The following is an 18,550-nucleotide window of genomic DNA, read 5'->3' as shown; positions in this document are numbered from 1 at the left end:
GTGGGCTACTAGGAATGATAGCTGAGCAGAGCCACTCTTTTACCTCCCAGACCCAAGTATTCTACCTACTGGGGATACACCATGTAATTGTCACTGGTTTAAAGAGTGCATTTCATCCTGAAGGATGTTACTCCATCTTCAAAGGATGGAGTGACAAGCTGGCATCACCTGGACACAACCAGAACCATCCATGAGCCAAGTTTGGGTTTCTTCTTCCTTGTCTGCTGGTCTTAGGTCACCCCACCCATGCAGGAGGCCATAGGTGTGACATGACTGTGGAAGTAGTGTCAGTCAGTTGGTGGTAGTTTACATGGGGTCTGGGCCACCTATTTCTGAAGCTAACCTGTATTCTCTGGATCTGCTTGAGCATGATCTTGATTGTACCTGATTTTAGATGGACTCTCTGAGCCCACCTGACCTCATGACTTGGTGAGCCTATCAGAATCCAGTTCATGATAAGCAGCTCTCTAGTTTAACAGTCATTGGTGTTCCCTGGATAGACACTCCAACTTTAACAAGATCCAGTAGGTGTTTTTTAATAGTATATAGTTGTTTGTTACAGGTGGCAGATAATCTACTGGGATAGCTCTTGGTAGTCCCAAGCCAAATGAAAACTGTTAATGGGTATCAATAATCATGGTTTGATAAAGGCATGGCAACCACAGTCATCCTACCAGAGAAGCCATCAAGACCAACAGAAGTGTAAGAGTGAGAAGAATATAAAATGGATACAGAAGAAAGATGAGTAATAATTAATATGGAAGAATCTCAAAATAACTATAAGTGACAGAGCCAGACCAAGAAGGAAAAATAATATATAATTCCATTTTTATAAAATTCTAGAAAACGAAACCTCACCTATTATGACAGGAAGTAGATCAGTGGTTACCTGGAGATGGAATGGGTGTTGAATGAGGTTGATTATCTCAGCTGTGGCAATGATTTCATGGGTATATACATATGTTAAAACTTGTCAAACTGTACACTACAAATATGTGTGGTTTATTATATGTCAATTATATCTCCACAATGCTGTTTTCCAAAAATTCATCAAATTGTACATTTGAAATATGTATCGATTATTGTATGTAAATTATATCTCAATAAAGTTGTAAAAAACAAGTAACAGCCTTAGGATCCATTGTCATGACAAGGGCTGTAGTACATCCCACTAACCCTCCTCTTACAAGATTCCCCCAGAATTATACCCACAAAATCCTGGACTAGATGGAGTGAAATTAAGGTGAGAAGCAAATACATAGGTGTTGTGCAAACAGTTGACTATAGTAGATGCTGTTTTAATGTCCTGCCCAGATCCTCCTTCCCCAGCTGCTCTGGGTATTGGCTGCCAATGGCTTACAGGTCCCCTTCTTCTACAGCCAATTGCCCTTCGCTGGTAGGAGCCACCATGCCTAGGAAGTTATGCCCCATCCAGGCAGCCCATAGTCCTAATAGAGTCTAACAGAGAGGTACAAAAGGCTGGCCTCTTGCCTCAAGGGGGACAGCTCTGTGGTGTGGTTTATGCTCCAGAGCCTCTATAAATAAGACCAAGGTTAGAACTTGCCTGAGATTACATCCTTTCTTGGCTTCCCAAACACACACACACTCTTCTCTATTCTGCTTCACTCACTCCCGTATATGGTTTTCTTGAGAAGCCCTCCCTCTATCAATCATGTACACTCAAATTCCTGTCTGAGGCTTTGGTTCTAGGGAATCTAACCTAAGGGGGCTCTAGTACAAATCTGCCAATCTGTATTGAAACCTAACTCCAAGAAGCCATCTCCTGTCTATCCTTAATGGTTTGTATGTTCTAAATGTTACCTTGGTCCACATCCATCCTGCTTATAAGTTTTCTCCTAGATTTATTCTTTACATGTATCCATAACTTATCTGGATCCAGGTTCCTGCCTTATCCCTCTGAGTAGCAATGATACTGATTAATCCTTTTCTACCCTTACCAATCAACTTCTATCCACCATTAAGTGGTCATGAATCATGCGTGAACTGCCATTACTCAACTCCTGATCTGGGCTCATTATGACTAGGCCCCATTACTGCATGAATGCTTAGTAAATCTTTTTGACCAATTAATTGCAATAGAGACTGGAGATAAATGTTCAAATAATGTACTAATAAAAAACTATTGAAATCTTGAGAATAAACAACTTTATTAACCAACTATCAAAATTAAGTTAAAAGCTTTACTTTGCTTACCTTTCCTGGGTGACCCAATTGATAACTAAATCTAAACGTTTTTCAGATAATCCACATTTGATTCCTTCCAGGGTTAGTTCTGCATCAATAGGACGTCTACATGCATGACTTGTGCTAAAGATGGTCTCAAAAAATAAGAGTAATGGAAAAGGCTTGCCTCTAATCTTTCCAACAGCTATAGAGAGAAGAAAAGTTTTTGAGTTGAACACTTTAAGTAAATAATAGTTTGCTTTTTCTTACTTCATATTATTTCTTTTTTTTTTTTAAAGTTTTATTTATTTATTTGACAGAGAGAGCTCAAGTAGGCAGAGCAGTAGATAGAGGGAGAGGGAGAAGCAGGTTCCCCACTGAGCAGGGAGCCCAATGCGGGGCTCGATCCCAGGACCCTGGGATCATGACCTGAGCTGAAGGCAGAGGCTTAACCAACTGAGCCACCCAGGCGCCCCCATATTATTTTCATCTCTGTATCTTCAAAAATTTCAATCTAGGGGCGCCTGGGTGGCTCAGTCAGTTAAACGGCTGCCTACGGCTCAGGTCATGATCCCAGAGTCCTGGGATCAAGCCCCGCATCGGGCTCCCTGTTCAGCAGAGAGCCTGCTTCTCCCTCTCCCTCTGCCTGCCGCTCTGCTTATTTGTGCTATCTCTGTTAAATAAATAAATAAAAATCTTTAAAAATTAAAAAAAATTAAAATTTCAATCTAAAATTACATACTTATAATTTTTAACTAATGTTTATGGATTAAACATTACATTTTGGATAATGACTAAATATTACATGTTATGTGAAAACAGAGGCAGAGACTGGAGTGATATGTCTACAAGCCAAAGAATGCCAGAAATTGCTGACAGCTACCCAGAAGCTAGGAGAGAAAGATGGAATGTAATCTCCCTCAGAGCCTTCACGTGGAAATTTTAAAAGCTGAAAGAATATACCACCAGCAGACCTGCACTATAAAAAATGTTAAAGGTAGTCTTTCAACCAGAAGGAAAATAATACCAGATGGAAATATGAATCTACATGAAGAAATGAAGACCAGAAATGGAATATGCTATGAATATAAGTATTTAGAAGTATATTGTTTTTATATAATACATCAAGCAGTATAAAATCACCTGAGGGTAGAATGTGATAAGTTAAAGATATAATCTACAAACCCTAAAGAAACAACCAAAATAAGACAACAAAGAATTATAGCTCATAATCAGCAAAGGAGAAAAGTGGAATCATGAAAAAATTCACCTAATCCAAAAGAAGGCACAAAAAGAGGGGGGAAATGGTAAAAAGAAGAGGCAAGAAAAATAGAAAACAAAACTCAATCATGTCAACAATCACATTAAATGTAAGTGATCTAAACACTCCAATTGAAAGGCAAAGATTGTCAGAGTGTATAAAAAAGAAGGATGTCAAATAAATAAAATCTTAAAAAAAAAAGTAGAATACAAGTATATGTTGCCTAGAAGACACTGACTTTATTATTTTATTTTTTAATTTCAAGTTTTTATTTAAATTCTAGTTAGTTAACATATATGGTAAAATTGGTTTCAGGTATAGAATTTAGTGATTAATCACATATAATAACACCCAGTGCTCATCACAACAAATGTCCTCCTTAATACCCATCACCCATTTAGCCCATGGCCCCTGCCTACTTCCCCTCCATCAACCCCCAGTTTGTTCTCTATAGTTAAGAGTCTCTTATGGTGGGGCGCCTGGGTGGCTCAGTCGTTAAGCGTCTGCCTTCGGCTCAGGTCATGATCCCAGGGTCCTGGGATCGAGCCCCGCATCGGGCTCCCTCGGCGGGAAGCCTGCTTCTCCCTCTCCCACTCCCCCTGCTTGTGCTCCCTCTCTCGCTGTGTCTCTCTCTGTCAAATAAATAAATAAAATCTTTAAAAAAAAAATAAAAAAAAAAAAAAAAAAAAAAAAAAAAGAGTCTCTTATGGTTTGCTTCCCTCTCTTGTTTTTTTTTTTTTTTTTTCCCTTTCCCCTATGTTTATCTGTTTTGTTTCTTGAATTCCACATGAGTGAAATCACATGGTATTTGTCTTTCTCTGACTGACTTATTTCACTTAGCATAATATACTCTAGCTCCACCCATGTCATTGCAAATAGCAAGATTTCATTCTTTTTGATGGTTGAGTAATATTCCAGTGTGTGTGTGTGTGTGTGTGTGTGTAGATATATAGATATATAGATATAGATATACATATACATCTATATATACACACATATATAGATAGATGTAGATATTTTCTTTATCCATTCATCAGTTGATGGATACTTGGGCTCTTTCCATAGTTCAGCTATTGTTGATAATGTTGCTATAAACATCGGACATGGGGTGCATGTAAAAGACAATGACTTTAAATACAAAGACACAAATAGATCAAAAGTAAGAATATGGGAAAAGATATACAATGCTAATACTAATAAAAAGAAAAATGGAGTCACGCTTCTAATTTCAAAGCTTACTACAAAGCTATGGTAATCAAAATTGTATGATACTGACATAGGATGGATATCTAGAGAAATATAATAGAATTAAGAGTCCAGAAATAAACTCTAAACATTTATAGTCAATTGATTTTTGACAAAGGGGCCAAAACAATTCAATGGATAAAGAACAGTCTTTTCAACAAATGGTGACGGGATAACTACATATCTACATGCAAAAGAATGAATCTGGATCACTATCTTACACCATACACAAAAATTAACTCAAAGTAGATCACAGACCTATGTACAAAACTCTTAGAAGAAAACACAGGATCTTAAGTTAGGCAAAGACTTCTTAGATACAATATCAAAAGCACAGCTATAAAAGAAAAGATGGGTAAGTTAGTCTTCAACAAAATTAAAACTTTTGTGCTTTAAAAACCACCATCAAGGGGCCCTTGGGTGGCTCAGTCAGTTAAGTGTCCAACTCTTGATCTTGGCTCAGGTCTTGATCTCATGGTCATGAGTTCAAGCCCTGCATTGGGCTCCATGTTGGGCATGGAGCCTCCTAAAAAAAAAAAAAACCAAAAACCAAAACCCAAAAAACCCACCTTCAAGAAAGTGAAAAGAGGGGCACCTGGCTGACTAAGTTGGAAGAACATGTGACTCTTGATCTTGGGATTATGAGTTTGAGCCCCACCTTGGATGTATAGATTACTAAAAAAAAAAAAGAAAAGAAAAGAAAAGAAAGAAAGAAAAAAGAGAAAGAAAGTGAAAAGAAAATCCACAGATTAAAAGAAAATATTTGCACATCATCTGTCTGATACGAGACTTTTATCCAGGATATAAAAAGAACTCTCACAACTCAATAATAAAAACACAAATAACATAATTTTAAAATGGGCAAACAATAAACATTTCTCCAAAGATATACAAATGGCCAATAGGCACATGAAAAGATGCTCAACACTGTTAGTCATTAGGGATACACAAATCAAAACCACAATGAGAGAACACTTAGCTTGATGAGCACTGAGTAATACATAGAATTGTTGAATCATTATATTGTACACCTGAAATTAATATATAACACTGTATGTTAACTATAGTGGAATTAAAATTTTTAAAAAATAATAAACAAATCAATTGATCCACAATGAGATTACCACCTCACATGGATTAGAAAGGCTACAACAAAAAGACAGACATTAACAAGGGCTGGTAAGGATGTGAGGAAATTGGAATCCTCATATATTGCCGGTGGGAATGAAAAATAGTGCAAACAGTTTAGCAGTTCCTCAAAGTGTTAACACAGAGTTACCATATAACCCAGCAATTCCACTCCTAGGGATCTACCCAAGAGAAATAAAAACGCATGTCCACATAAAAACTTGTACACAACTGTCCACAGCTGCATTATTCATAACAGCCAAAAAGTAAAAACAACCCAAATTACTAACAACTGACAAATGGATGAACAAAATGCATTATACATCCATACAATGGAATATTCATGTTAGAGCATGAATGAACCTCAAAAAGATCATGCTAAGTAAAAGAAGTCAGTCACAAAAAAACACTTATTATATGATCCCATTTATATGAAAAGTCCAGAATAAGCAAATTTATACAGATAGCAAGTAGATTAGTGGTTACCAGGGTCTAGAGAGGGAGCAGGGGGTAGAGAATGAGGAATTAATGGGTACTAAGTTTATTTCTAGAATGATGAAGATGTTCTAAAATTAAGTTATGGAAATGGTTATACAACTCTGTAATTATAGTAAAATTAATATAAAAATTGTGGAATTTTTGGGCGTCTGGGTGGCTCAGTTGGTTAAGCCACTGCCTTCGGCTCAGGTCATGATCCTGGAGTCCCGGGATCGAGACCCACATCAGGCTCCCTGCTCAGCAGGGAGTCTGCTTCTCCCTCTGACCCTCCTCCCTCTCATGCTCTCTGTCTCTCATTCTCTCTCTCGCAAATAAATAAAATCTTAAAAAAAAAAAAAAATTGTGGAATTTTCCCCAGGAAAGCAATAAATTATATTAATATGCTAAAGGACAAAAACCACATGGTCATCTCAATAAATGCAGAAAAAGTATTTGACAAATCTAACATTCATCCCTGATAAAATTCTCACCAACTATGGAGGTCAATTTCATCAACCTCATAAAGGGCATCTATGAAAAAATCTACAGTTAATATCATTCTTAGTGATGAAAAATAAGGTCAAAAACAAGGCAATAATATCTGCTCTCATCACTTCTATTCAACACTGTAATGGAAGATCTAGCCACTGCAATAAGGCTTGGAAAGGAAGAAGTGGAACCCTTTTTTAGCAGATGACATGATTAGCTATGTAGAAATTCTAGGAATACACAATAAAAGTATTAGAACTAATAAACAAGTTTAAAGAGGTCACAGAATACAAGATCAATTATTATAATAGTTAATTATATTTCTATATATTACCAACAAATAATTTTGGAAATCAAAATAAAAATTATAATAATATAAATATAAAATATTTAAAAATAAATCTGACAAAAGATGTACAAGACCTAAACACAGATTAAAAATCACTTAATTCTCTTTGCTCTGTGTCCCTTACGAAACTATAAATGCTCTGTGGTAGAAACCTCTTCTGTCATCATTCTTTAGGCTTTGGCTACTTTTATATATACCAATTTAAATCTCAGACTTATAAAAGTTAACAGTTTAACACTCAAAATGTACAGTGTCATTACTCATAATGTATGTATACAGGGTAACATGACCTGATAGTCAGTTATCCAATTATAAATAATTATTGGAATGGTTTCTTGACTTTGAGTCCACTAAATAAAAGCTACAAGAATATACTCTGCATTACATCCACTAGGATAGAATACTGAAAATTGTGCGTGCAAAAATATGAAATGGGCCATTTACACACAATTCACAGTCAAACAACCTCTATAAATATATATGTTCAAATACATTATGTATATGGCAACAAATTTTCATGTTCAAATAAATGTAAAAGAACATTTTTTTTCAAACTGTTGAATTTAAAGGGTTTTTTGAGGAAAAATTAATGAAAAACAGGCTGTATATATTTGACATCAAAAATTTCCACTTAGAATGAAAATAATAAGAAAAATTATCTGTATCTGTAAGCTCCACTGAGTATATCCCTCCTTTATTTATACCTCTCTATTTATTTCTGAGCTTCTCATCCTTTAAAAATACAGTCAAGTTTTAAAATAAAAGGACTTTTTTTTATTCTATTCAACAATTAAGTATCATCTGTCTAATATTGGTGAATTTTTCAGTATAAGATCCACATACCCAGAGAAGTAATAAAAGTTGGCTGTTTTCCAATTTTGCTGGTAATTATACCTATTTAAGCATTCCTTAATTGCAAGCTTTGACTTTTATTAAAACTTGTAATCCATACTTTAAGCAGACCCAGTCAAGGGGAGAAGAAAAAAAAACCGTAGGGATATACTAATATCACTTTTAACTTCACCAATTTCAGAACACATCCAAAGGAAGAGTTCCTGGATATTTGTAAGATGTCTGAAAATTTTTAAGTAAAATACTAAATTTTTCAATGTTAAAAAAAAGACCTGAAAACTGAAAACCACAAAACACTGCTGAAAGAAATCTTTAAAGACCCAAATAAATGTAGAAATATACCATGTTTATGGGTTCATTGGGCCAAATATCCAATATTGTTCAGTGTCTATTCTCCTAAAATTTATCTATAGATTTAATGCAATCCCCAGCAGAATTTTTTATAGAAATTTACAATCTGATTCTAAAATTTTAAACAGAAATATGAAAGATTCAGAATAGCCAAATTAAATTTGATAAAGAAAAACAGAGTTTAAAGTCTAACACTCTGATTTCAACACTTACTATAAAGCAACAATAATCAAGAGAGTGTAGTATTAGCATCAAGATAAACAAATAGATCAGTGAAACAGATTAGACCTGAAAGTATAAGGACAACTGATTTTCAACAAAGGCAATTATGTGTAGAAAGTCCTTTTAGTAAATTATCATGGAACAATTGGATAGTTACCGGCAAAAAAAATGCCTTAACCCATACCTCACACCACATAGCAAAATTAACTCAAACTGAATCATAGACCTAACTGTAAACTTAAAACTATAAAATTCTTACCAAAAAATAATAATCATAATCATAGGAGTTAAAAATCTGCAGATTAGACACAGATTTCTTATGTATAACATTAAAGTCATGATCCATAAAAGAAAAAAAAAATTCACAAATTGGACTTCAACAAAATTTAAAACTTCTCCTAGAAAGATACTTCGAAGAGTATGAATGAACAGACAGGCCACAGACCAGGAGAAAATATTTTTAAATCATATATCTGATAAAGGATTTGTGTTCATACCATGGAATACTACTCAACAATAAAAAAGAATGAACTATTGATAGATGCAACACATGGATGAACTGCAAAATAATGATACTGAGTGCAAGAAGTCAGTCAAAAAAGATTACTTACTATGTAATTCCATTTATGTAAAATTCTAGGAAATGCAAACTAATCTACAGTGACTGCAAGCAGACTAGCAGTTACCTCTGAGAGGAAGCTGTGGGAGAGATGGAGATGGGAGGGGTGAGGAGGAGTCAGAGAGAAGGATCACTGAGGGCAATGAAGGAACTTTTGGGTGATACAAATGTCAAAACTTACCAAATCGTGTAAATACATACACTGCATTACATGTGTGTCAACTTACAACAACAAAGCTTTTTTAAAAGGAAGTGGAGCAAATTTGACAAAACGTTAACATTTACTAAATCTTGACAATGAGTATATGGTTGTTGTACGTTTCTCCACACTTTTCTGTATACTTGAAATATTTCCTCATTTAATGTAGAAAACCTAATCAAATTCCTCACTGTGACAGCTAAAGAAACTGAGTAAATAGCAGAGATAGGGCTGGAGCCTAGATCTTTAGTCTCCTACTTCAGTACTCTTTCCATTCTATTGGGAAAAAAGTACAATTTGCATACATCCATGAGGTTCAGAGAAAAATGCTTACCCTTAAATTTATTCACTGTCCCAATGTTTTGAAGAATTCTTCTAGGACTGTTTGCTGCAAAACAAGCTGCCTTTTCATATTCACCAAGTGACATTAAGTCATTGAACCTACAGCCATTCCATTTCATTATACATTATAATAGTACACATAAAAAAGAAAAGAAAACTGATTAGAAATGTCTAAAACAGACTAAACACAGTAATACAGAAAAACGATATCTAGAGTCATTCACTAAGATGTTTTTTTACTCTTTCTGTAATATTCTGTCATTTTTTGTATCCTCAGAATAAAACTCTCACCTGACAGAAGACTTTGAACCTTACCCTGTACTTTATTCCTATAGTACTTACTGCAAGACATAGAAAATGGAAAGAACTTGAACTGAATTCACAATAAGCTCAGATTTTTTTCTCTCATATCATCTGCAGATGAAAAGGGATATCAGGGGAAAGAAGAGCAATCTGCTTAAAGACTCAGCCTAGGGGAAATAGTAATCGAAACACCAAGAACGCGGAATTGGAGATCAAGAGGTGTCCTTGGTATTCAGAAGCCTACGTTACTCTGCCAGGCATCAGACTCCTGATTAATTATGAGAGTAACACAAGAGGAAAAAATAATAGTTCAGTTAACTTAAGCCTCTACTCCTCTTCCTAGGGCAAAATGTCTTCAAACCAGCCCTTATCCCACAATTAATAAAACTATGGCAAACAGGATTTACAGTGTTGCAAATGAATTTGAAACCCTAGAGGAGAAAAACACCAAAATAATACTAATAAGCAAAATACATAAAACTTTTAATTTCAACAAGGGTTTTGCTCTCATATCTAACGCTGATAAACGTGGGGATGCCTACAGTGTAAGGAAATAGCACAGGCTTTGGCGCTGCCCCAAAATGACCTTTGCCCCTCTTTGTACCATATCAGTAAGACAATCCACAATTAAAAATTGTTTAACATATGACTAGGAATATTACATATGCTCCTTACATATTGGACTCATAGCCTATAAATTAATCTCTTAAAGAATAGTCTGAGGTCTCTGTAAGCCTCTATTATACACTACATATAGTAACTTAAACATTAGGAAGAAATGATGAGAAAAAAATGACTGAATTAGTTAGGATAATCTGACTCAAGAAGGCGTTCTCAAAAACATTTCATAACATCAGGCTAATGGCTAGGAAATGCAAATATATATATAAATAAAACTTAAATCAACACTGTGAGCCACCTATATCCTCTGAAAAATCTCCTAGACTACCTATCTAATATTTTTCACACAAAGAATCTATTTTTTTAAAATTCTAGTTTATTTTCCAATTTATTTGCTAGAGTGAAATCGTAAAAATACAAAATCTAGAGACTGGAGCTCATCAAGATGCTAAATAAATGCTAAACATTCATAAATATTAAATATTTACTTAATATTTAAATAAAAAATAAATGTGGTAACATTTTAACAACGAAAATCAAAGCTTTTAAAATATTTGCCTTTCAATGTAGCAAAGCAAAATTTCAGCTTCTTTTGCCTTGCCTGGATCGTCTTCAAGCAGTTCTTCAACAATGCCTTCGTCACCTATAATTACTGAAAGCACCACAGGATATTTAAGATTATCAATCAATAGAAAATAATAAATATATATATGTTTAATTAATCAGCAACTTAATGCTATGGTTTCTAACAGCACCAACCTCTTCCTAAACTGAGTGGCCTCCCTGTTCATGTCTCCCGTATTTTCAGGTACATTTTTAGGTATTCTCTCTTTGGCTTACCACATCTACTATTTACCAATTATCTGTTAGCTGTTGAAGGAAGAAGCTCATCGGGTAATAGAGACATAACAAAAGTAAGTACATTTTTTTCTTTCTTTAAGCTCAGCCTAGGAAAATTCTCACTCTTTAGCTTTCTGGGGGGAAAACGATGTTTTCCATCATTTGTGTTAGTTAAAAAATATAGATAAATTACCAGGTAAACTTTTAGTTTTCTGAATTTGCTCCACAAAGTCTTCAAATGAGCTGCTCATATCAGATTTTACCCATGAAGTAAGTGCATTTGAAATAATCTGCAGTCTTTGATGACTACAAAGAAAAAAAAAATCAGTATACTGAACCTAAAATCAAATAGTGGAGTAACAGAATAAACACAAATAAAAGCTTCAAACTTAAAAAGTATATAATCAACTTTCATACCGAAACTGTAATTCTTTGTTCAGAGTTTCAGCTAAATCTCTCCGTTTTAATGTTACAATCATTTCCTCATCTAACTCTGCCTTCCTCTGAACTGGTACATATTTTTTCAACATAGCCTGTTTAATTTCAGCATATTTATCTTCAAGATGTTTCAGGTATTTAGTGAGAGCAACTAAATTGACAGATTCTTGGAGAGTCATGCCTACAGGGAAAAGGGAACAAGTCAAAAGAGAAACCATGTTGGGGACTCTTGTGCTCAAATGGCAAGTCTTAGCAAAATAGATCATAGTTTGCTATGTTAAGAAATAATTAAGAAATGGTAGCATGAACTTATAACTTACTGAACATAAAAAGAATTGGCACACAATTTTAAATGTGTAGCAGTTTTAAACATATCATCAATGAAGGCTGATTGTCCAAAACTTAGCATCTTAAAAAGTTTTTTTAAGCTTTTTGTTTTTCATATTTGAGAGAGAGATGGGGCGGGGTGCACAAGCTGGGGAAGGGAAGGGGGAGACAGAATCTTAAGCAGGCTCCATGCTCAGCATGGAGCCCAAGTGGGGGGCTTGATCTCACGATCCTAAGATCAGGACCTGAGATGAAATCAAGAGTCGAAGGCCACCTAGGTGGCGCAGTAGGTTAAGCACCTGCCTTTGGCTCAGGTCATGATTTGATCCCAGGGTCCTGGGATCGAGCCCCATATCGGGCTCCCTGCTCTGCAGGCAGCCTGCTTCTCCCTCTCCTTCTGCTGCCCCCACCCCCACTTGTGTTCTCTCTCTGTCAAATAAATCAATAAGTAAGTAAGTAAGTAAGTAAAATCTTGAAATCAAGAGTCGGATGCTTAACTGACTGAGCCACCCAGGCTCCCCTGCATCTTAAAAAGTTTTAATGACCTCACTGTCACACCTTGCAAACCTTTAAATATCACTGTTACTCAATACCACTAAGAGCTTCTGCCTAACAATTCAGGATTTTTGTCCCAAGATTTCTAACCAAAGATTCCATTAATCTACTACAACAAACTCCAGGGTAATCTGTTTATTCTCTCCAGTGCGAAGTTTATAAAACCTGCCAAGCCCTCAGTCCTCTCTCCTTCCTTGCCCCTGTATTCATTATTCATAACAACCCATTCACACCCACTTGAAATGATTCCCTTATTCAGGCCAATTGTTGGCTTTAAAGGCATGCATCAAAATTCTCTCCCAGAAACCCGCCTGGATTAATCCTACTCAATTTTTAATCATTCTCTTACCCTGAATCCTCTCAGCATTTAATCAATTTGACTTATTCTCTACTTATTCATATGTACCTTATTTGTAGTTGTATTATCATAATTTTATATTTGAAAACGAATCTAGTCCCTGCTTCCACCAAATGCAGGATGATCGTCCAACCTCAGGTGAAATCCTCTGGTATGCCGCAGTTCGTTACTTTCAAGACGTAATTTCTTCTATTGAAACCCAATCTGACTTCCTAAAATTTCCACCTATTGATTCTGCCTCTGGATAAAAACTGGTTGAAATCCTTAAAAGTTTTGAATACAGTTGGCTATTTTCAAAGTCTCCCTTTTCTCCAAGATGAATATTTGCAGTTCTTCTATCCATGCATCATACAAACCTCTCAACATCCTCACAAATTCTAGGATATACTCCAATTTCTTAAAATGTGGCTTAGCTGAAGATAAAGAACCAGTGAATGCTGACATCAATGTGAATCAACAATATTCACTAGAACTTAATACATTATAGTTTTTTCATGTATTATACCAGGGATTCTCAAACTTTAGAACTACCTGAAGGCCTTGGTAAAACACTGTTGAGCTCCACCCCACCCCCACCCCAACTCCCATCCCTGGAGTTTGACACAGTAAGTCTGCAGAGGGGCCAGAATTTGCATTTCTAACAGGTTTGCAGGTAATGTGACACTGATGCAAGAACCAAATTTTAATAGTCACTCCCTTATACTTTATATAATCCAGCCAGTCTGGAACTCTCTCAGTCTTTCAGGGTTGTTGAAGTTGTCTCATTCCCTTGTATCGACCTGGAGCCTGAGCTAAAGTTGTTTGTGAAGTCTGGTTAAAGTCCTCGTACACTTGCACACATACATATTGCAGCATATATATACTAATTTGTATGATTGGTAATAACTGAAAACAGTTGGAATTTCAAACATTTTAAACAAAATACAGTACCTGGAATAGGTTTTGAAGGATCTTTGGAGAAAGTATGATATCTTACTTCTTTTGCATCATATTCTGCCCTAAGTTGTTTCATTTTGTCTATTTGCAATTGAATCTTTGAGGAATTATTTTCAATAACCCTCTTTCTGAAAAACAGAAAGGCTTTCTTATATTTCTTTCAACTAGTTAATTATTTAATCATAAGATTTAAAGTAAAACAGGTTAAATCATTACTTTATTTTGGCTAATTACCATTTTGAACCATTATGGACTTAGGTGTTAAGTTTACAAAACAATGCCCGTAAAAAGTTAACTAACCTCAAAAGCGAGGAACAGTTTTCTTTCAGAGCATCATTAAAATCTTACACTACGATTCACAACCTTACTGGAAATTTGTACGTGTTAAACATAATAATCTGGCAACAAAGTACTATGTCTATTCCCTATAGTTGAAAATTACCTTTGCAAATAAAATTATTTTTGTAGTTATATCAGCTTCCTGTGGCTGCTATAACAAATTGCCAAAAACTTATTGGTAGCTTAAAACAACAGAAATTTATTCTCCTATAGTTCCAGAGATCAGAAATCCACAATCAGTATCACTGGGCCAAAATCAAAGGGCTATGCTTCCTCTTAGAAGCTCTTGGGAAGGGCGCCTGGGTGGCTCAGATGGTTAAGCGTCTGCCTTCGGCTGGGGTCATGATCCCAGGGTCCTGGGATCGAGTCCCGCATCGGGCTCCCTGCTCCTCAGGAGCCTGCTTCTCCCTCTGCTTCTCTCTCTCTCTCTCTGTCTCTCAAGAATAAATAAATAACATCTTAAAAAAAAAAAAAAAAAAAGAAGCTCTTGGGAAGAATCTATTCCTTGCGTCTTCCAGCTTCTGGGGGCTGCAGGCCTTCTGGGGCTACATCACTTCAATCTCCGCCTCCATGACCACATTGCCTTCCCCCCCTTCTGCCTGTCAACTCTCCTTCTACCTCTTTAAAAGAACACTTGTGATTGTATTTAAGGCCCACCTAGATAATCCAGGATAATCTCCCTATTTGAAGATCCTTAACGTAGTAGCATCTGTAAAGACCCTTTTTCCAAATAAAGTAACAATCCCAGGTTCCCAGGATTAGGACCTAATATCTTTGAGGCCATTATTCAGCTTCCAAAAGTAATTTTGATCCTAGAGCTGGAAGAAGGATAGCACCTCTTTGAGATAAAACTGTCTTATTCCAGAAATGGGGATCTTAAAGACCAAGAGGTAGATATAAATTTCTTTTAAGCATTATTTGAAGTTCACTGCCTAGTTTATCACTGATATGTTGGCCCTGGGAGGAAAATAACAGATTAAAATAAATTAGATATATAAATGTCAGTTTCTAGCAAATTAAAAACAAGTTTGTCAGTAGAGAACGGCTACCCACATCTGATTACTATACAGAGTTCCTGGTACCTACAGATGGCTGAGTAAGAGCCTGCAGTATTTATGAAAGAGGGACTGTGGAAATAAAATACCCTTTGGCTTTCATCCAAAGAACTTATGCTTGTGGAAGAAGAGCATGTTAAAAGTAAACAGACTTTTGGTGTGCCTGCATGGCTCAGTTGGTTAAGTGCCCGATTCTTGATTTCAGCTCAGGTCATATCTCAGGGTCAAGGGATGGAGCCCATATCAGGCTTCGCACTCAGCACGGGAGTTTGTTTGAGATTCATTCTCTCCCTCTCCCCTTGCTCACATTCTCTCTAAATAAATAAATAAATAAAATCTTAAAAAAAAAAAAGTAAATGGACTCTCAAAAGAATTGAAAGCAGGGACTCAGATACTTATACATGAATGTTCATAGTGGCATTATTCACAATACCCAGAGGTAGAAACAACCCAAGTATCCATCAACAGATAATTAGATAAAAATGTGGTGTATTCATAAAATGGAATATTATTCAACCACAAAAAGGAAAGAAATTCTGATATATGCTACAACACCGAATGGAGGGTACTGAACTGTTGCTTCTTTCTATAACTACTTTTAGGATCTCCTTATCTTTGACAATTTCACTATGATAAATCTAGTTGAGAATCTCTTAATATTTACAATGCTTGGGATTTGGGGGGCTAAGAACCACTGTTTATAGTTACATTAACTAGGTAATATCACCAAGTAACAATTATCACCTTTTGGGCTACTTACTAATATACTTACTTTGTTTCAAGTTGGATTGTTCTTTTCCTGTGATACACCAACGCTGTGGGCTCCGCTGCCAAAGCTTTAAGTTTTCCATGAAGACAAAATGCAGTTCTTTGGCCTTCCTTCATTGTCTCAATAAAGGCATCATATTCTTTTTTGATCGAAGTAAGAATGGATTTGTATGCAGTGACATACTCTATTACCTGAAACACGATTTTTCTGCCTATGGTACTGAATTTTTTTTCTAGAAGACTATGGAACAAAAGCCTTGCAAACAGCATTGTAGATTATTTCTTAAATGAAACATGATGAGCAGTTAGAAGTCTTAAATTTTAATACCCAGGGTATTAAAGACAACTAATATTTACTGAATATGCACTTTGTGAATCATTACAATACTATGAACTTAAATATTTTTGCTCTACTTAGTATGAACACGTACATGATATGATGTCAGTTAAAACCAATACCAGGTTTAATTATCTCAATTATAGATCTTTGAAATATAATTGCCTATCATCCCTTACTGTCTCCAAATTTAGTCTCTGGCTTCATTCAGACCTTAAAATCCTGGATTCCTCTCACCTCTCTCTTTTTCTAACCTATCAGCTCCTACTGGCTAATCAATATTCTCAATTCCCCAATTGCATTTCTATTGCTAAGATGTCAAGTGCAACTATAGAAAACCTGCTACATATTCATGGTTTCCAATGGTGTGTGTAAGTACAGAATATCTCTAGAAGGATAATAAAAGGAAATGGAAACAGTGGGTGCCTGCAGAGAAGCAAAGAGGAAGCAGGGTCTGAGGTGAAAAGGACCTGACTTTCCATTGTATATTCTTCTTTATTGGCTTTCTTTTCTTTCTTTCTTTTTCTTTCCTTCCTTCCTTCCTTCTTTCCTTCCTCCCTTCCTTCCTTCTTGCCTATCTTGTGTATGCATTACCCATGCAAAAATAGCTAACAAGCATTTTAAGTAAATTAAAAAACAAAAAATTATAAATATTTATGGTTTCCAAATTCTGCACATGAGGCTTTTAGAAGGGATCAATATGTATAGGGAATAGATATGATCAATCCATAATTTTCTCCGAAAGCTATAATTATGCTGTCTATCCCAGCTACATCTCTAGTCTCTGGTATCCCCCATTGGTTTTCTGTTAGCTAAACAGTATCTAGAAAAAATTATCTGGTCTGGAAGAGATCTGGTCTATCAAGAAAGAGCACAAGCAGATTACAGATCAGTGGTAAATACCAGTAGAGGATATGTGAGTGGGAGATCCTGGTTGTCTTTTTGACATGACCATATTACCCATCTACCCAAACCAGGAGGACAGCCACCCAGGAACCTTTAATGAAACAGAGGCCATTTGTCTGCAGTCTTCCAAATCAAATACCCCACTGTTCCTGGCCATCCTCCACTTCACATGCCTCTGGGATATGCCACAACAATCCAATATAGTTTGGAAACGTAATGGAGAAAAAACGTACTTGTAGTGACGCCACAATCAGCTCCCATACCTGCTTGCTAAAAGACACAGATTTCAGAAGAACACGAATGGGAACCGCTGAGAACGCACAGGAGATGCGTAGAAGTAAAGGAAGCACAGTGGCATGCCAGAGGCAGAATCCAGTTTTGCTTGACTCACAAAAATATTTTAAAATGTAGGAAATTTCACCAAAAACTGTATTTCCATTTCTCTTGAAAACTCTGAAAAATCTACCAACATGAACCCCCATTCCTTAATGGCAGTAATCAGCTGGAGCTTTAGACTGAACTGGTTCTTTATTTTGCCACAGTCCTCGTGATCCCTTATTCTCTTATAGCCAACCCACTTAACTCTTTCATACGGTCTTCCTGGCTCTACATCATTCAAGTCTGAGGGTCAGGTTTGCATTAAACTCAAGAGACTTGGTAAGTACAGGGGTCTGGGGAAGAAGAGGAAGGGTAGTCATTCCACCTCAGCTCCTATATATGGACAGAGGCTATTTGTACATGCTACCAGAAGCACAAAAACCAGCCATTTCCAGAGGACAGTTGCCTCATAATTCACCTATTTCTGTAGAAGCTCACTCTTCCTAGCTTTGGTCTGCCTTGCTTACTAAGTCTTTGGCTCTTTCTATAACCTACCCTCAATTCTTGTTACAGGAGTTTCAGGTCCTCTTTGCTTTGATTCAGGCACGGTTCACTAGGTAAAATCCTCTATGTGTGTTTGTAAGCAGAATTTGGTATTTGCTCTGATTCCAAGTATTCAGAGATGCAAGTTAATACTTTCATCTTTGCCTAATTAGATCCTTCCAAGGAAA

The 18,550-nt window shown here is 36.0% G+C and overlaps 1 protein-coding gene across 2 annotated transcripts in view; it reads right to left on the bottom strand.

The window, feature by feature from the left end:
* The window catches only part of CLHC1 (clathrin heavy chain linker domain containing 1), a 37,735-nt gene that overhangs the window by 10,455 nt on the left and 8,730 nt on the right, over positions 1-18,550 (bottom strand). Inside the window, exons 3-9 of one of the 2 annotated variants that reach the window (XM_036069862.2) lie at positions 16,263-16,450; positions 14,091-14,224; positions 11,900-12,101; positions 11,676-11,788; positions 11,201-11,294; positions 9,711-9,817; positions 2,215-2,389 (exon numbers count right to left, since the gene is read on the bottom strand). In XM_036069862.2, coding sequence (XP_035925755.1) covers positions 2,215-2,389; positions 9,711-9,817; positions 11,201-11,294; positions 11,676-11,788; positions 11,900-12,101; positions 14,091-14,224; positions 16,263-16,450 — 1,013 coding nt within the window. The remainder of the gene's footprint in view (positions 1-2,214; positions 2,390-9,710; positions 9,818-11,200; positions 11,295-11,675; positions 11,789-11,899; positions 12,102-14,090; positions 14,225-16,262; positions 16,451-18,550) is intronic. The other variant, XM_036069867.2, reaches the window with a different exon arrangement.

The sequence above is a fragment of the Halichoerus grypus genome, chromosome 10 (genome assembly GCF_964656455.1).
Source record: "Halichoerus grypus chromosome 10, mHalGry1.hap1.1, whole genome shotgun sequence".
Taxonomy (NCBI): domain Eukaryota; kingdom Metazoa; phylum Chordata; class Mammalia; order Carnivora; family Phocidae; genus Halichoerus; species Halichoerus grypus.
Note: the sequence above shows the minus strand (reverse complement) of the source record. Positions and strands in the feature narration are given on the sequence as shown.